Genomic DNA, 14,989 nt, shown 5'->3' on the forward strand with positions numbered 1-14,989 from the left:
ACTCAGCCATCCAAAAGAGTGAAATCTTGCCATTTACAATGACATGGATGGAGCTAGAGTGTATTACGCTAAACAAAACAAGTCAGAGACAACTACCATGTGATCTCACTCATAGTGGAATTTAAGAAACAAAACATGAAGTAGGGGAAGGAGGGAAAAAGAGAGAGAGGGAGGCAAACCATAAGAGGCTCTTAATGAGAGAGAACAAACTGAAGGCTGCCGGAGGGGAGGTGGGAGGGGATGGGCTTACCGGGTGATGGGTATTAAGGAGGGCACTTGGAATGAGCACTGGGTGTTATATATTAAGTGATGAGCCACTAAATTCTACTCCTGAAACCGATACAACACTATATTTTAACTAACTAGAATTTAAATAAAAACTTGAAACAAAAAGTGTCTGAAATAAAAAAATAAACAAAATTAAAAGTCTCCATATATTATGAAAATTTAAATCAGTATGCAGGCACTGATGGCTTACTCGTACCCAGCATCATATTGGGTGCAAAGGAAGATTTACGACAGGTATGTATTATAAGCCTCTTAAAACCTAAGGAATCAAAGCTAACACAAAAGAGGGAAAAAAACAACATACTGGTAAGCCAAATATAATAGTATAAATGCTGCTGAGGTTGAGAAGTAGCAGATTGTGTTGAACTGTGTTATCAGAAAGCTTTCAGGGGAGCCTGGGTGGCTCAGTCGGTTAAGCATCCGACTTCGCCTCAGGTCGTGATCTCACAGTTCATGGGTTTGAGCCCCATGTCGGGCTCTGTGCTGACAGCTCAGAACCTGGAGCCTGCTTTGGATTCTGTGTCTGCCTGTCTCCCCGCCCCTTCCCCGCTCACACTCTGTCTCTCTCTCTCAAAAATAAATAAACATGAAAGAAAGAAAGAAAGAAAGAAAGAAAGAAAGAAAGAAAGAAAGAAAGAAAGAAAGAAAAAAGAAAGAAGGAAGGAAGGAAGGAAGAAAAAGAAAGAAAGAAAGAAAGAAAGAAAGAAAGAAAGAAAGAAAAAAAGAAAGAAATTAAGAAAGAAAGAAAGCTTTCAGAAGTTAATAGAACTAGTAGTCTTAGAAAACAGACAACAACGTGACAGGAGTCCTCAAACCCGATCCTGACATACTGATTCCTGAACGTATGTCAGTAAGTAAACCTCCCGCCAAGTCCTTGATCCAATTTTGTTTGTAACCAGTAACAAGACTGTTGAGTCTTTTAAGTGCACAGCGTGAGCCAACTTGAGCTCCGTGAGAGATGGCAGTAATGAGAACTGCCACAACATTCACAAAGGCAGCGGCCAACATTTTCAAAGCCCTCGCTGGACCCAGTATTTCAGAAAGAACCGTACATGTGCATCTCATTTAATGGTCACAATCACCAGAGGTATCATGGTTCTCTCCATTTTAGTAATGAGGAAATTGAGGATTAGAAAAGCCCACAAAAGCACAAGCTTGTAAATGTAAAGGCAGAAGATTCAGGCTCAAAACGTGGTCCTTGTAACTCCGAAGTCTGTGGTTTTAAACCACTATGCTCTAGATTATCTTTGAAAGATACAAAGATGTCAGCTCTCAGACACAGCTCAGTCTTCTTTTTGAATCCAATCCCCAGCCATTCAAACTCACGAAAGTAAGGTGAGAGCTCTCTAACCAAAGGCTATTGCATTTCTTGGAAAAGAAAATGGCCATGAAAGCCTCTAAGAAAACAAATTATATCAGCATGCTCTTCGGTTTCTATCAAAGCTCATTGACTCCATTTTTAGCTGGTCTCTGCAGGCGTAGCCTCTAAGGGAGGACAATAAAATTCACTCTGGGACCCAGTACTCAAAAGGCGTCAGGGGACTGTAGGCTGCATTCAGGCAACAGACGTGTTTTGCTTTGCCCTTACAGAATTTTATACATTTGAGCCCACATCTACGTATCAAGATATTTCGCATCAAAATACAGAATTCTGAATCATCTTCTAAAAACAAAAAACCTGTGCCAACAGCGGACTCTCATTTCCAAAAGGCAAGACTACACCGACTGTCCCTGGGGGGCCAGTGTTGCCCCTGTGGGCTTCCTCCTCCGACACGTGTGTACTGCCCCTCACTCTGGTCCTGCCTGATTCTTCCAGATGTTTGCAAGCCCTGCTTTAAGAAATTAGAGAGTTTGTTTCCTTTCTTCCTTCAAGTCCACCAGAGTTACTGTACATTTTTTTTTGAACGGATGCAATTTAACATGGCGGTTTTCTAAGAATCCATTATTCTGAGCAAAGAATCCTTCAAGTGAATTAACAGACTTCTAACAAAAATAAGTTTCATTCAGTAAGGATAAAAATTCCGCTACTAATAACAATGGCTGTGTCTCATCTAGGTAGGGTTTCAGTCCTGAGCTGAGGGGACAGTTGAAGGCTTAGGAGAAACAAACAGTCCTCAGGTAGCAGGTTTGTAAAGAATGATAGGGTGCACTTTAGGAAGACAGGAAGAGAGCAGTCATTCTCCTTTGCGGTGCTGGGTCAGCTGAGCCCCTTCACAGGATATACACTGAGTTACTGTGGTCACTGAGGTCATGGTTATCAAGAAACATAGCAAGTCACACTAAAGCCAAAACATGGGAGAGCTGGCAAGAGGAGAGCATATGCATAGTGTGTCCTCAGATATTTGCCAGGTGGATAAATGAGTGACTACGTCGTCCTCTGAGTCCTTAATAATTACACGGATATCTAGCATTCGTGAAGGACTTGTGAATGCCGCACCTCAAGCTAAGGTCTTCACAGAGACTACCTTGAGGCATCCTCACAAGAGCCCTGTGAGGTTAAAAATATCATCATTATCCCCATTTCACAGACAAGAAGAAGGTGATGTTTAGAGACGTTCAAATCAATCCTTCCAAACTGACCAACCCTGCACTGACTCTGTGTTCCCTTCCAGCCACACCCTATTTCTCTGCTCCCCTTCACAACAAAACTCTTCGAAAGACTTCTCTGTGCCCACTGCACCCTCATCAGTGAGGGCTGACACATCGGCCCACCAGATGTACCCCGATTGGTCCCTCCTCCCCTTCCCATCACATCCTGGTGCAAGTTGCCACCGTCTCTTGTCTAGACGTCCGCAAAGGCTCGCTGCCTGATCTCCTGACTTGATCCGGCCCAGCCTGCACACGGTAACCAACAGATCTTGTTGAAACGCAGATGAGACCATATTACTCTCCTGCTTGAAAGGGTACACATTTCTTACAGCAGATTCTCATCTCCTGTCTTCTCTGCTTTGCTCCCTGTACTCCAACCACACCGGCCTCTCGACTGCTCCTCGAGCACACACATGCCCGTACCAGGGCCACGGCGCTCACCATACTCCTGGCCTGGAACACTCATCCCAGGGACCTTCGCGATGCTTGCTCCTTCTTTCCTTCTTTCCATCTCCTTAACAGACGTTCTATTTAATTACCTTCTCCACCTCTTGCTATGCCTTTCTTTGTTTTTATTCTTAGCACTGATTGTAATATAATACGTAGTGATTTGCTTATTAATTTTATCTCCTCTACTCATATATAAGTTTCATGAAGAAAGAGAGTATTACTCAAGTTTTCATTCCCAGCTCCTAGAGTGTCCTCATATCTAGTAAGTGTCCAATATTCATTAAATGAACGAATGCAGAGTAAACAAATGAGTGGAGACAACAAATGAAGGGTGTCTGGTGCACACAGACTCATTTTATCATATATGTTCATCTAAACAGAGCTGGATGCCATCATGATTATGAAAAAAACATCATAATTTCAATTCCTTGTCACCACTGAAATTTGAATATGCACAGCTAACAGTTAATTTTTCAACTCCTATTCTGCACACCTCAACCCTAAGACACAATCATACAGTAAAGTTAAGGGGGAAAGGGGCCAAAAAAAGTGACATTGGGGCTTGGGGAAAAAACAGCTGAATATTCTAATAATCAAAATATTTATGAATAAACATATATAATACAAAGATAGGTATACACATTATAGAAAAAATATGCCATAACTTCAGGTTTCCAAGGAAAGGAACAAGAAACTACATACTACTCGTGTCAGCATTCTGCAGTCTCTATTTCAACAATGTGAAGGAGACACAACAGTTTGCTTTGCTTGGTTTGTTTAAATTTTTTGCCATGCGATGGCAAGGTTCCATTGCACTCCATTTTCCCCAAAGACATATAAAACAATTACTTGAAGCCAGCTCATTCATTCTTGATACTAGGATATATTTAGAATACCTGTTCAACCAGATTTTTAAAAACTTTGTATCTATTACCTATGTTAATTGCAGTTTCTTGTTTATCTCCTGTCAGGACCCATATTTTTATGTTTGCGTTCAGTAAAGTTGTTATCGTTTCTGGAACACGTGCTTGAAGGTGATCTTCAATGGCTGTGGCACCAAGCAGCAGAAATTCCTAGACGTTTTTTTCAAAAAGATATTTTTTATTATTAGTTAAGATAAAAAAACATTTTAAGACGGAATAAATTGGGCAAATTTTGACAAAAGATACGCATTCTACTTATTATGTGAAGTCCCATACCTGTACACACACGCATACTTTTTTCTTGTCTCTTCCATTGGTCTGTTTGTCCCTAGTTTGTTACAGTATGAGGCAGTGTAGCATGATAGTTAAAAGCATAGACTCATGGATCCATGTCTTAACTCTACAAATCACTACAAGTTATGATCTACAAACAATCATAAGCACATTACTTAAATTTCCATGCCTTCATTTCTTCATCTATAACTGGCAAAGTAGGGGGAAAATGACTCAGAGAATTATTGTGAGAGTTAACATTTAGAAAGTGAGTAGAATAGTATCCAACATATTATAATTAGGAAATTAGGATCTGAATAGACATTTCTCCAAAGAAGATACACAAATAATCAAAAAACAAATGAAAAGACGTTCAACATCATTAAAGAAGTGTAAATTAAAATCACAGTGAGACAACCACTTCGTACCCGGTAGGGTGGCTATACCAAGTTATAGATAGTAACAAGTGTTGACAAGGATGTGAAAAAATTGGAACCCTCATACAGCGGTGGTAGGAATGGAGAATGGTGCAGCCACTTTGGAAAACTAGTCTGGCAGCTTCTCAAATGGTTACATGGAGTTGCCATATGACCCAGCAATTTCATTCTCAGGTATATTCAGGAAATAAGGAATGCCCACATGAAAACTTCCATGAGTGCATACAGAAGCATTATTCACAAGAGCCAAGTGGAAACAATCCAGATGTCCTTCGACAGAAGAATGGATAAACAATTGTATACCTACACAATGGAATACTATTTGGCACTGAAAATGAATGAGATACTGGTACGTGCTACAATATGGATAAATCCTAAAAACATTAAGCTAAATGAAAGAAGCAAGTCACTAATATTTATGATTCCATTTATATGAAATATCCAGAGGAGGTGAATCTACACAGACTAAAGGAAATTAGTGCCTGCATGGGGCTGGGCAACAGAGTAGGAGGGTACCAGAGAGTGAATACTAACAGATATGGGGATTGAGAAGGATGTTGAAAATATTGTGTTCATTATGGTGATGGTTGCACAATTCTATTGAATATAGATATTATGCAGCTGAATATACTAAAAACTGTAGATTGTATACTTTAAATGGAGGAATTGTATGGTATGTGAATTATATCTCAATAAAGATGTTGTATTAAAAAAAAGGAATTATTCAAAGGAAATTTGAGGCCAGAGAACCTCAGAATCAAGTCTAATTCAATCAGCCAATATGTCAGATTCATATTTTACCAATTGAGTGATACTGGCAACACGAAAATTAATTACTTTAGCAGTCACTAAGTTATGATGTACTTACTATCGATACAAATGTGGAGATTGTCTCTCTTACTCTTACCCAACAGGAAACAAATTTAAATTTTATGAGTGTCCTAAGGAAAAATATTCAAGAAGAAAAGAAGTGCTACTGGCCACAAGAGCTAGGAATATCAGAAAATCCCTCCCTATAACTGAAAACAAGTAGAGTCATAACAATGTGCATGGAATTATCTATAAGAACCAATTTCACACAACTAGTTGACCCTGACACATCTTTGGTGTTATATTCCAGTAGTTACCAAAAAGTCCATAGAGAGTAGCTATATAACTAATTAACATAACATCAGCTGGAACTGTGGAAATTAACACAAGTCACCAGGCAGAATATTAGACACTCTTATAGCCAAAAAAAAAAAAAAAAAAAAAAAAAAAAAAAAAAAGATGTAAAAGATCTGTATGCTGAAAACTATAGAAAACTTATGAAGGAAACTGAAGAAGACACAAAGGAATGGAAAAACTCTCCATGCTCATGGATTGAAAAAATAAATATTGTTAAAATGTCAATATTACCCAAAGCAATCTACACATTCAATGCAATGCCAATTAAAACTGCACCGGCACTCTTCTCAAAGCTAGAACAATCCTAAAATTTTAATGGCACTACAAAAGACCCTGAATAGCCAAAGTAGTATCGAAGAAGAAAACCAAAGTGGGAGGCATCATAATCCCAGACTTTAGCCCCTACTACAAAGCTGTAATCATCAAGACAGCATGGTGTTGGCACAAAAACAGACACGCAGACCAATGGAATAGAGAACCCAGAATTGGACCCACAAATGTATGGCCAACTAATCTTTGACAAAGCAGGAAAGAGTATCCAATGGAAAAAAGACAATCTCTTTAGCAAATTGTGCTGGGAGAACTGGAGAGCAACATGCAGATAAATGAAACTAGACCACTTTCTTACACCATACACAAAAATAAACTCAAAATGGGTGAAGGACCTGAATGTCAGACAGGAAACCATCAATACCCTAGGGGAGAAAGCAGGATAAAACCTCTTTGACCTCAGCTGCAGCAATTTCTTACTTGACACATCTCCAAAGGCAAGGGAAATAAAAGCAAAAATGAACCACTGGGACCTCATCAATATAAAAAATCTTCTGCACTGCAAAGGGAACAATCAACAAAACTAAAAGGCAACCAAATGGAATGGGAAAAGATATTTGCAAATGACATATCGGACAAAGGGCTAGTATCCAAAATCTGTAAAGAACTCACCAAACTCCACACCCAAAAAACAAATAATCCAATGAAGAAATGGGCAGAAAACATGAATAGACACTTTTCCAAAGAAGACATCCAGATGGCACATGAAAAGATGCACAACGTCATTCCTCATCAGGGAAATACAAATCAAAACCACACTGAGATACCACCTCACGCCACAGTGGCTAAAATGAACAAATCAAGAGACTATAGATGCTGGAGAGGATGTGGAGAAATGGGAACCGTCTTGCACTGTTGGTGGGAATGCAGACTGGTGCAGCCACTCGGGAAGACAGTGTGGAGGTTCCTCAAAAAATTAAAAACAGGGGCGCCTGGGTGGCGCAGTCGGTTAAGCGTCCGACTTCAGCCAGGTCACGATCTCGCGGTCCGTGAGTTCGAGCCCCGCGTCAGGCTCTGGGCTGATGGCTCAGAGCCTGGAGCCTGTTTCCGATTCTGTGTCTCCCTCTCTCTCTGACCCTCCCCCGTTCATGCTCTGTCTCTCTCTGTCCCAAAAATAAATTAAAAAAATTAAAAAAAAAAAAAAAAAAAAAATTAAAAACAGAACTACCCTAAGACCCAGCAATAGCACTGCTAGGAATTTACCCAAGGGATCCAGGAGTGCTGATGCAGAGGGGCACTTGTACCCCAATGTTTATAGCAGCGCTTTCAACAATAGCCAAATTATGGAAAGAGCCTAAATGTCTATCAACTGACAAATGGATAAAGAAGATGTGGTTTATGTACACAATGGAATACTACGTGGCAATGAGAAAGAATGAAATATGGCCTTTTGTAGCAATGTGGATGGACTGGAGAGTGTTATACTAAGTGAAATGAGTCAGGCAGAGAAAGACAGATACCATATGTTTCACTCATATGTAGATCTTGAGAAACTTAACAGGAGACCATGGGGGAGGAGAAGGGGGAAAAAAGAGAGAAAGAGGCAAACCATAAGAGACTCTTAAATACTGAGAACAAACTGAGGGTTGATGGGGGTTGGGGGGGAGGGGAAAGTGGGTGATGGGCATTGAGGAGGACACCTGTTAGGATGAGCACTGGGTGTTGTGTGGAAACCAATTTGACAAGAAGTTATATTAAAAATAATCAAAATGGGGGTGCCCTGGTGGCTCAGTTGGTTGAGTGACCGACTTCGGCTCAGGTCATGATCTTGCAGTTTGTGAGTTAATGCCCCGCGTCGGGCTCTGTGCTGACAGCTCGGAGTCTGGAGCCTGCCTCGGATTGTATGTCTCCCCCTCTCTCTACCCCTCCCCTGCTCACTCTCTGTGTCTCTCGGTCTCTCAATAATAAATAGACATTAAAAAAATTTTTTTTAAATAATCAAAATAAAGAAATAAAATTAAAAAATAAACACTGTCTGTTTGCCAGGCACTGTGTACATGCTGGAGACCAGCATTCAGCTGATGATTCACCTAATAACATGAAGAAACCAGTCAGCTTGAGGCCACTGCACTCCCTGACCTTGCCACCCACCTCACATAACCTGGGAAAGGCAAACTTACCTGTTCTTTTTCTTATCCTATGAATTCCTTACTCTTTTCCCACTTATGACTTCCAGACTAAAACTAAAACTAAAATATAAAATACATCGGTTTGATTGAAAAATAATTGCATAGTAATACTTGTACAGTCTTTCAAGTGCCAGAGGCCAATTTCAACTGCCCGGATTTCTTCCCGGTATGTGGGAGCAACAGACAACTTGCCGGGAACATAAGGAAGAGGAGGGTTACATAAATCAGTCTCCTTGCTGTGCTGCGTCAACAGATGCGGAGTAATCACCTGTGAGGGTTATTGCGGCACATTCACGTAGTTGGTGTGAAGCTAGGTTAGGTTCCTAATCTTTCAACACACAACTTAAAAACAAAAACATAGACCCAATGATGTCAAGAAAACCCCCGAGTCTAAATCTGCTTTGGCTGTGCTCCTGCAGGAATAAAATGCAGAGTTCATGGAACCAAATGACAAAAGAACCCAAGTCAAGAAACTAAGATAAGAATGGACCCAGGAGCCACAAGATCCCTGAGGCCACAACAAGCAAATTCACAATGACCCTCGAGTGACACTCAACAGTCCAGGGTGCAAGAGATCCCCTGGAACAGTAACCACCAGAGAAGAGCACAATAAAATTATATTCATCCATGTAATGAAATACCATGGACTGATCTAAGAAAATAACAGAAGAATATCCAGTGATATGGAAAAAATATCCCCAATTTATTGCAAAGTGATATTTTTCATGATTCAAGCAGTATTTTCATGGGGAAAATTCAATGGAGATTTTTTTTTTGGCGGCAGGGCGGGGGGGGGGTAGATTTTTACTTTTAATTTTTATAGGAAAAAATTTGTATATGTGTATTAAATACCTACAGTGGAACACCACACATATATGAAGAAAGAGACTGGAAGATTATACACTAGAACTTAGTCATTAGCCCAACATTACAGATGATGGTTATTTACTCTTCCAGCTTATTTTTCTGTGAAAAACATGTATTTCTTTTGGAATGGGAAAGGTTATTAAAAAAAAAAAAAGGGATAACAAGATTGAAGTAATTAGGATATAATTTGGAAAAGAAAGAAATATTTTTAATATTTTACAAGATATATCTTATGAATTGGCAGTACAAAATGTATACTTCTGAAGAAAAAAAAACACAATTTAACTGAGTTTTTAAAATTACATCAAGACATGAAAACATCGATGAGTGCATGTTTTCAAAACTTTGACTTGGCCTGTAGCATACACATGGGGTATGTTACCTTTTCGATACGATCGTAACATTCTTCCAAACTCTGCCTTCTGTCCTGTATGACTGTACTTGCTTTTTTATACTCCATCAACCACTGTTGATATTGTTTCTCCGTTAAATCTGTATAGGCAATGCAGAGAGTTCTCAGTCCTGTAAGAAAGAATGGAATACAACCTGATCAAGCCGTCAGTCAGTGATCAGGGAGAAGTAGAGAATTTGAAAACAAATCCAAAAGTGTTAGAGGTCACGGGAATGTGAAGTCCTTCCAATGGCCCTACCTGATCTGTCCCTGGCTGCCTTACTGATTGATCTTATCTCCTCCCCTCTTCATTGCTTTCTTACTGGTCCTCTTCCTGCTGGTCCTCTTACCTCCCAAAACTTGCACTTCCTCTGCCCTTGTCCAGGAATCTTTTCCCCTGGAAAGCCACATGGTTCTCCTTCCCTTTCTTCAGTTTCTGCCTAACTCAGCCTGCAGAGAGAGCAACCATCACGCTCTGTTCCCCTATCCTGCTTAAATTTTCTCCATGGCACTTATCACCCCCCTGACATTATCTATTATTGGCCAATTCCCTCAGGGCATGAGCTGTCTATGTTTTGTTCACTTCTGTACTGGGAGCTCACAACAGCGCACGGCACTTAATAAATACTCAATATCTATTTATTGAAGGAAGGAGAAGATGAACGAGGCTTTAGTTTTTCAATTTCCAAGTAAGTCAAACAATTGTTAAAATAACAGAATATGAATTTAAATCCCATTTTGTAAAGACTTACTGGGAAAAAAATTAGAAATCATATTTTACTCTAATATTTTAGGCTAACCCCTGAAAAGCATTCAAATAGTTGGGGATCCCCTAGAAATGAACTCATTACAGATAAGCTAAAGAAGTTGTTATATTGTTTTGAGCTCCATTACAATACAGTTCCTATATGCTTCTACCTGTTGTAACCTGCCTACAGCTCACATCTATTTTAAGATGGCAGTAAAAGGCCCAAAGTGCAACCTTGCAAAATACCAACACTTCTAGGCAAAACACATGGCTGTGGGAAGCAGAAGCTTATAAACTAAAATGATAAAGGGGGATACAGCTTCCAGGTATTATTAGCTTTACTCTTACATGATACGATACCTTGCTTTTTCAAAACTTCTATAAACTTTTTAGTTAGTGTTGTTCTTATTCAAAACTCACTCATGAAATTTTCTTTTTAATTAAAAAAAGTTTTAAGTGTTTATTTATTTTTGAGAGAGAGAGAAAGAGACAAAGCGTGAGAAGCAGGGAGGGGCAGAGAGAGAGGGAGCCACAGAACTCGAAGCAGGCTCTGGGCTTGAAGCTGTCAGCACAGAGCCTGAGGAACTCGAACTCACAAGCTGTGAGATCGCGACCTAAACCAAAGTCAGACACTCAGCCAACTGAGCCACCCAGGCGCCCCCTGAAATTTTATTTCTTAAGAGATGGGTGATAAGTCAAAATCAGAAGGATAATAAGAGAATGGCAGGAAAACATTGAGTGTGTCTGCTTTCTGAGTTATATGCACAAAATAGGTAACTTTTTCTCTACTATGGGCCAAGTTCCTAGTACAACAAATAGAAACAGATAATAGATGTCTTTGTAGACACTGCTTTTGGAATAAAGGAAGAACTTCACAGTAGAAACATACTTTTTAGTGTTTGCTCATAAGCATAAAACACATGGAGAGAGAAAGAAGGAAAAATAATGTCTCAACAGGGTTTATCTGAAGAACCATTTACTTTTAAGCAAACAGAAGGCATTACAAAGTCACATATATGAATGAGCTCCCCTTGCCAGCCAAGCATCAATGACATACACTCAGTTTATAATTTCAATATTTAAGAAGAGCATTTCAAAAGGAAACATCATTCTAAACAATTTTCACTTACCTTCTTTGGCAAAATATTCCAGATGGGTTAATGTCTCCTTCACAAAGAGAGAGTCATCTGAAAGTCTCTCATAAATCACTGCATCCTATAAAAAAAAAAAAAAAAAAAGTTCCTGTGACTAACATCTTATCTAAGCCTGACAGTCCAAATTCTAAATACTGCATTACAATTTTATCGTCATATACAATAGATGTGAGGAACTCAAGCAGTCCCAGGGAAGGCACAATTCCAAAGAGGATACATTACATACAGAGGAACAGAGGTAACAGACTTTTCACTGAGACAATGCAAGTGATAAGCCAGTAAAGCACGATCTTTAAAGAACTGAAAGAAAAAAATTGTCAACCTGGAATCCTATATTCCGCAAAAATTTATTTCAAAATGAAGGTGAGAGAAAATAAAGATGAAATAAAAATATTTTTCAGACATAAACAGGCTGAAAAAACTTACTGCCAACAGATGCATGCTATAAGATATGGTAAAGGGAATCTGTCAGAGAGGAGATTATAGCAAATAGAAACATGAGTCTGAAGAGCACTGAAAATGATAATGACATGAGCGTGTGTCACACACAGTATTTTTCTTATTTATTTTAACAAGGATAATTGCTTGAGCAAAACTAATAACAATACACTGTGAAGTTTATAACATTTATAAAATTAAAATGTCTGACAAGAGCACAAAGATTGGGTGGAAACAGATGGAAGTACAGAATTGTAAGGTATATAATCACTCCAAGACAGAATGTAATAAATTAAAGATGCCCACTCTAAGACCTAAAACAACTAATCAAATTTTAAAAAGGAGAGATATAGGAATAAAAAAATACTGAAGTAATTCTTGTCATAAATGAAAAAGAACTGGAACAAATAGAAAATAAATGGCAAAATGATGTGTTTAAACCTAGCTGTATCAGTAAGCACATGTAAATGGTTTAATATCCAGTTAAAAGGCAGAGAATTCCAGGATGGATTAAAGATAAAAAACAAAACAAAACAAAAAAAACAACCAACTACATGCTTCCTAGAAGAATCGTACTTTGAAGACACAAATGGGCTAAAAAGAAAGAAAAAAATATACCATAGCAACACTAATCAAAAGAAGCCTGCGATGGCTATGTTATAACCAGACAATAGAAAATTCAGAGTGAAGAAAATTGCCAGGGATAAGGAAAATCATTTTGCACTGACAAAAGGGTCAATTTCATCAAGAGGAATTGGCAATCCTAAATGTTTATACACCTAATGACATAGCTTCAAAATGAAGCTTAAACTAATAGAAGCAAATGCAATGAAGGAAAAGCTAAAAGAACTTGAAGATGAAAAATCACCATTCAGACACAATGATATTTGGGGATTTTAATATCCCCCTTTCAATCACTGATAGAACAAGTAGACAGAGTCATCAAGGATATAAAAGATTTGGATGATAGTATCAACCAACTTAACTAATAGTTATAAACTACTTTATCCCACAACAGAATACTCAGACTTTTTATGTGCATACAAAACATTTAACATTTGATAGGTCATAATATGAACCATAAAACAAGTTCCAATAAAATAAAGGATTCAAGTTATATAGAGTATGTTCTCTACTAAAACAGAATTATGTTATAAATCAATTAAAAGAATAGCTCTAGCAAATTCCCAAATATTTAAAAACACATACTTAAAAAGAACCCATGAGTCAAAGAAGACATCAAAACAAAACTTAGAATATTTTGAATGAATGAAAATGAAAATGCAGCACATCAAAATTTGTGACATTCTGCTAAAGCAATAATTAGGAAATGTATAGGACTAAACATTTGTATTAAAAAAGAAAGAAAGAAAGTTCTCAAATCAAGTTCTGCCTTAAGAAACTATAAAAAGACTGAGGTGTTTGGGTGGCTCAGTCAGTTGAGCATCCAGCTCTTGATGTTGGCTCAGGTCATGGCCCCAGGGTGGTGGAATTGAGCCCCACATTGGGCTCTGCACTAAGCGTGGAGCCTGCTTAAGATTTTCTCTCTCTCTCTCTCTCTCTCTCTCTCCCTCCCTCCCTCCCTCCCTCCCTCTCTCTCTCTCTCCCCCCCCCGCATCTTTCCCTTGCTCACACTCTCTGTCTTTAAAATAAAAAATAAAGAAACTAGAAAAAGAGGAGCAAATGAAGCCACAAGTAGGCAAAATAATAGGAATAATAAAGAGTAGAAGTTAATGAAATAGGAAACAGAGAAACATTGAAGAAAAATCAAATCTGGAAGCACTTTCTTCAGGAATATCAATAAAACCAATAACTAGCTAGCCTACCATATGATTTCACTCATATGTGGAATTTAAGAGATGAAACAGATGAACATATGGGAAGGAAGGAGAAAAGAGAAGAGTGGGAAACAAACCACAAGAGACTCTTAACAACAGAGAACAAAGTGAGGGTTGATGGAGGGAGGTGGGTGGGGGATGGGCTAAATGGGGGAGGGGCATTAAGGAGGGCACCTGTTGGGATGAGCACTGGGTGTTGTATGTAAGTGATGAGTCACGAAATTCTACTCGTAAAACAATACTACATTCTATGTTAACTAACTAGAATTTAAACAAAATCTTGGAAGAAAATAAGTAAATAAAAATGGAATAATTATGAGTTAAAGAAGCTACACGATAAGTCATATATCCTATATGACTTTATATAAAATGTAATAAATGCAAATGAATCTGTAGTTGACAGAAAGCAGACTGGTATTGGGGCGCCTGGGTGGCGCAGTCGGTTAAGCGTCCGACTTCAGCCAGGTCACGATCTCGCGGTCCGTGAGTTCGAGCCCCGCGTCGGGCTCTGGGCTGATGGCTCGGAGCCTGGAGCCTGTTTCCGATTCTGTGTCTCCCTCTCTCTCTGCCCCTCCCCCGTTCATGCTTTGTCTCTCTCTGTCCCAAAAATAAATAAAAAACATTGAAAAAAAAATTAAAAAAAAAAAAAAAGAAAGCAGACTGGTATCAAAACGTATCAAATTATATATACTTTAAATAATGTGCAGTTTATTTTACCTCAATAAAGCTGTTTTTCTTTCTTTCTTTTTTTTTAATTTTTAATGTTTTGTTTATTTTTGAGACAGAGAGAGAGACAGAGCATGAGCAGGGGAGGGGCAGAGAGAGAGGGAGACACAGAATCGGAAGCAGCTCCAGGCTCTGAGCTGTCCACACAGAGCCCGACGCAGGGCTCGAACTCACGGACCGTGAGATCATGACCTGAGCTGAAGTCAGACGTTCAACCGACTGAGCCACCCAGGCGCCCTGT

The 14,989-nt window shown here is 38.9% G+C and overlaps 1 protein-coding gene across 4 annotated transcripts in view; it reads right to left on the reverse strand.

Moving 5' to 3' along the window:
• Nucleotides 1–14,989, reverse strand: part of LOC125933671 (phospholipid-transporting ATPase IB-like) — a 222,555-nt gene that overhangs the window by 118,294 nt on the left and 89,272 nt on the right. For all 4 annotated transcript variants that reach the window (XM_049646742.1, XM_049646740.1, XM_049646743.1 and 1 more), the window contains 3 exons: nt 11,723–11,807; nt 9,836–9,975; nt 4,262–4,400 (listed from right to left, as the gene is read on the reverse strand). In XM_049646742.1, the coding sequence (XP_049502699.1) occupies nt 4,262–4,400; nt 9,836–9,975; nt 11,723–11,807 (364 nt within the window). The remainder of the gene's footprint in view (nt 1–4,261; nt 4,401–9,835; nt 9,976–11,722; nt 11,808–14,989) is intronic.

Source organism: Panthera uncia, assembly GCF_023721935.1.
Source record: "Panthera uncia isolate 11264 chromosome A1 unlocalized genomic scaffold, Puncia_PCG_1.0 HiC_scaffold_16, whole genome shotgun sequence".
Lineage (NCBI taxonomy): Eukaryota > Metazoa > Chordata > Mammalia > Carnivora > Felidae > Panthera > Panthera uncia.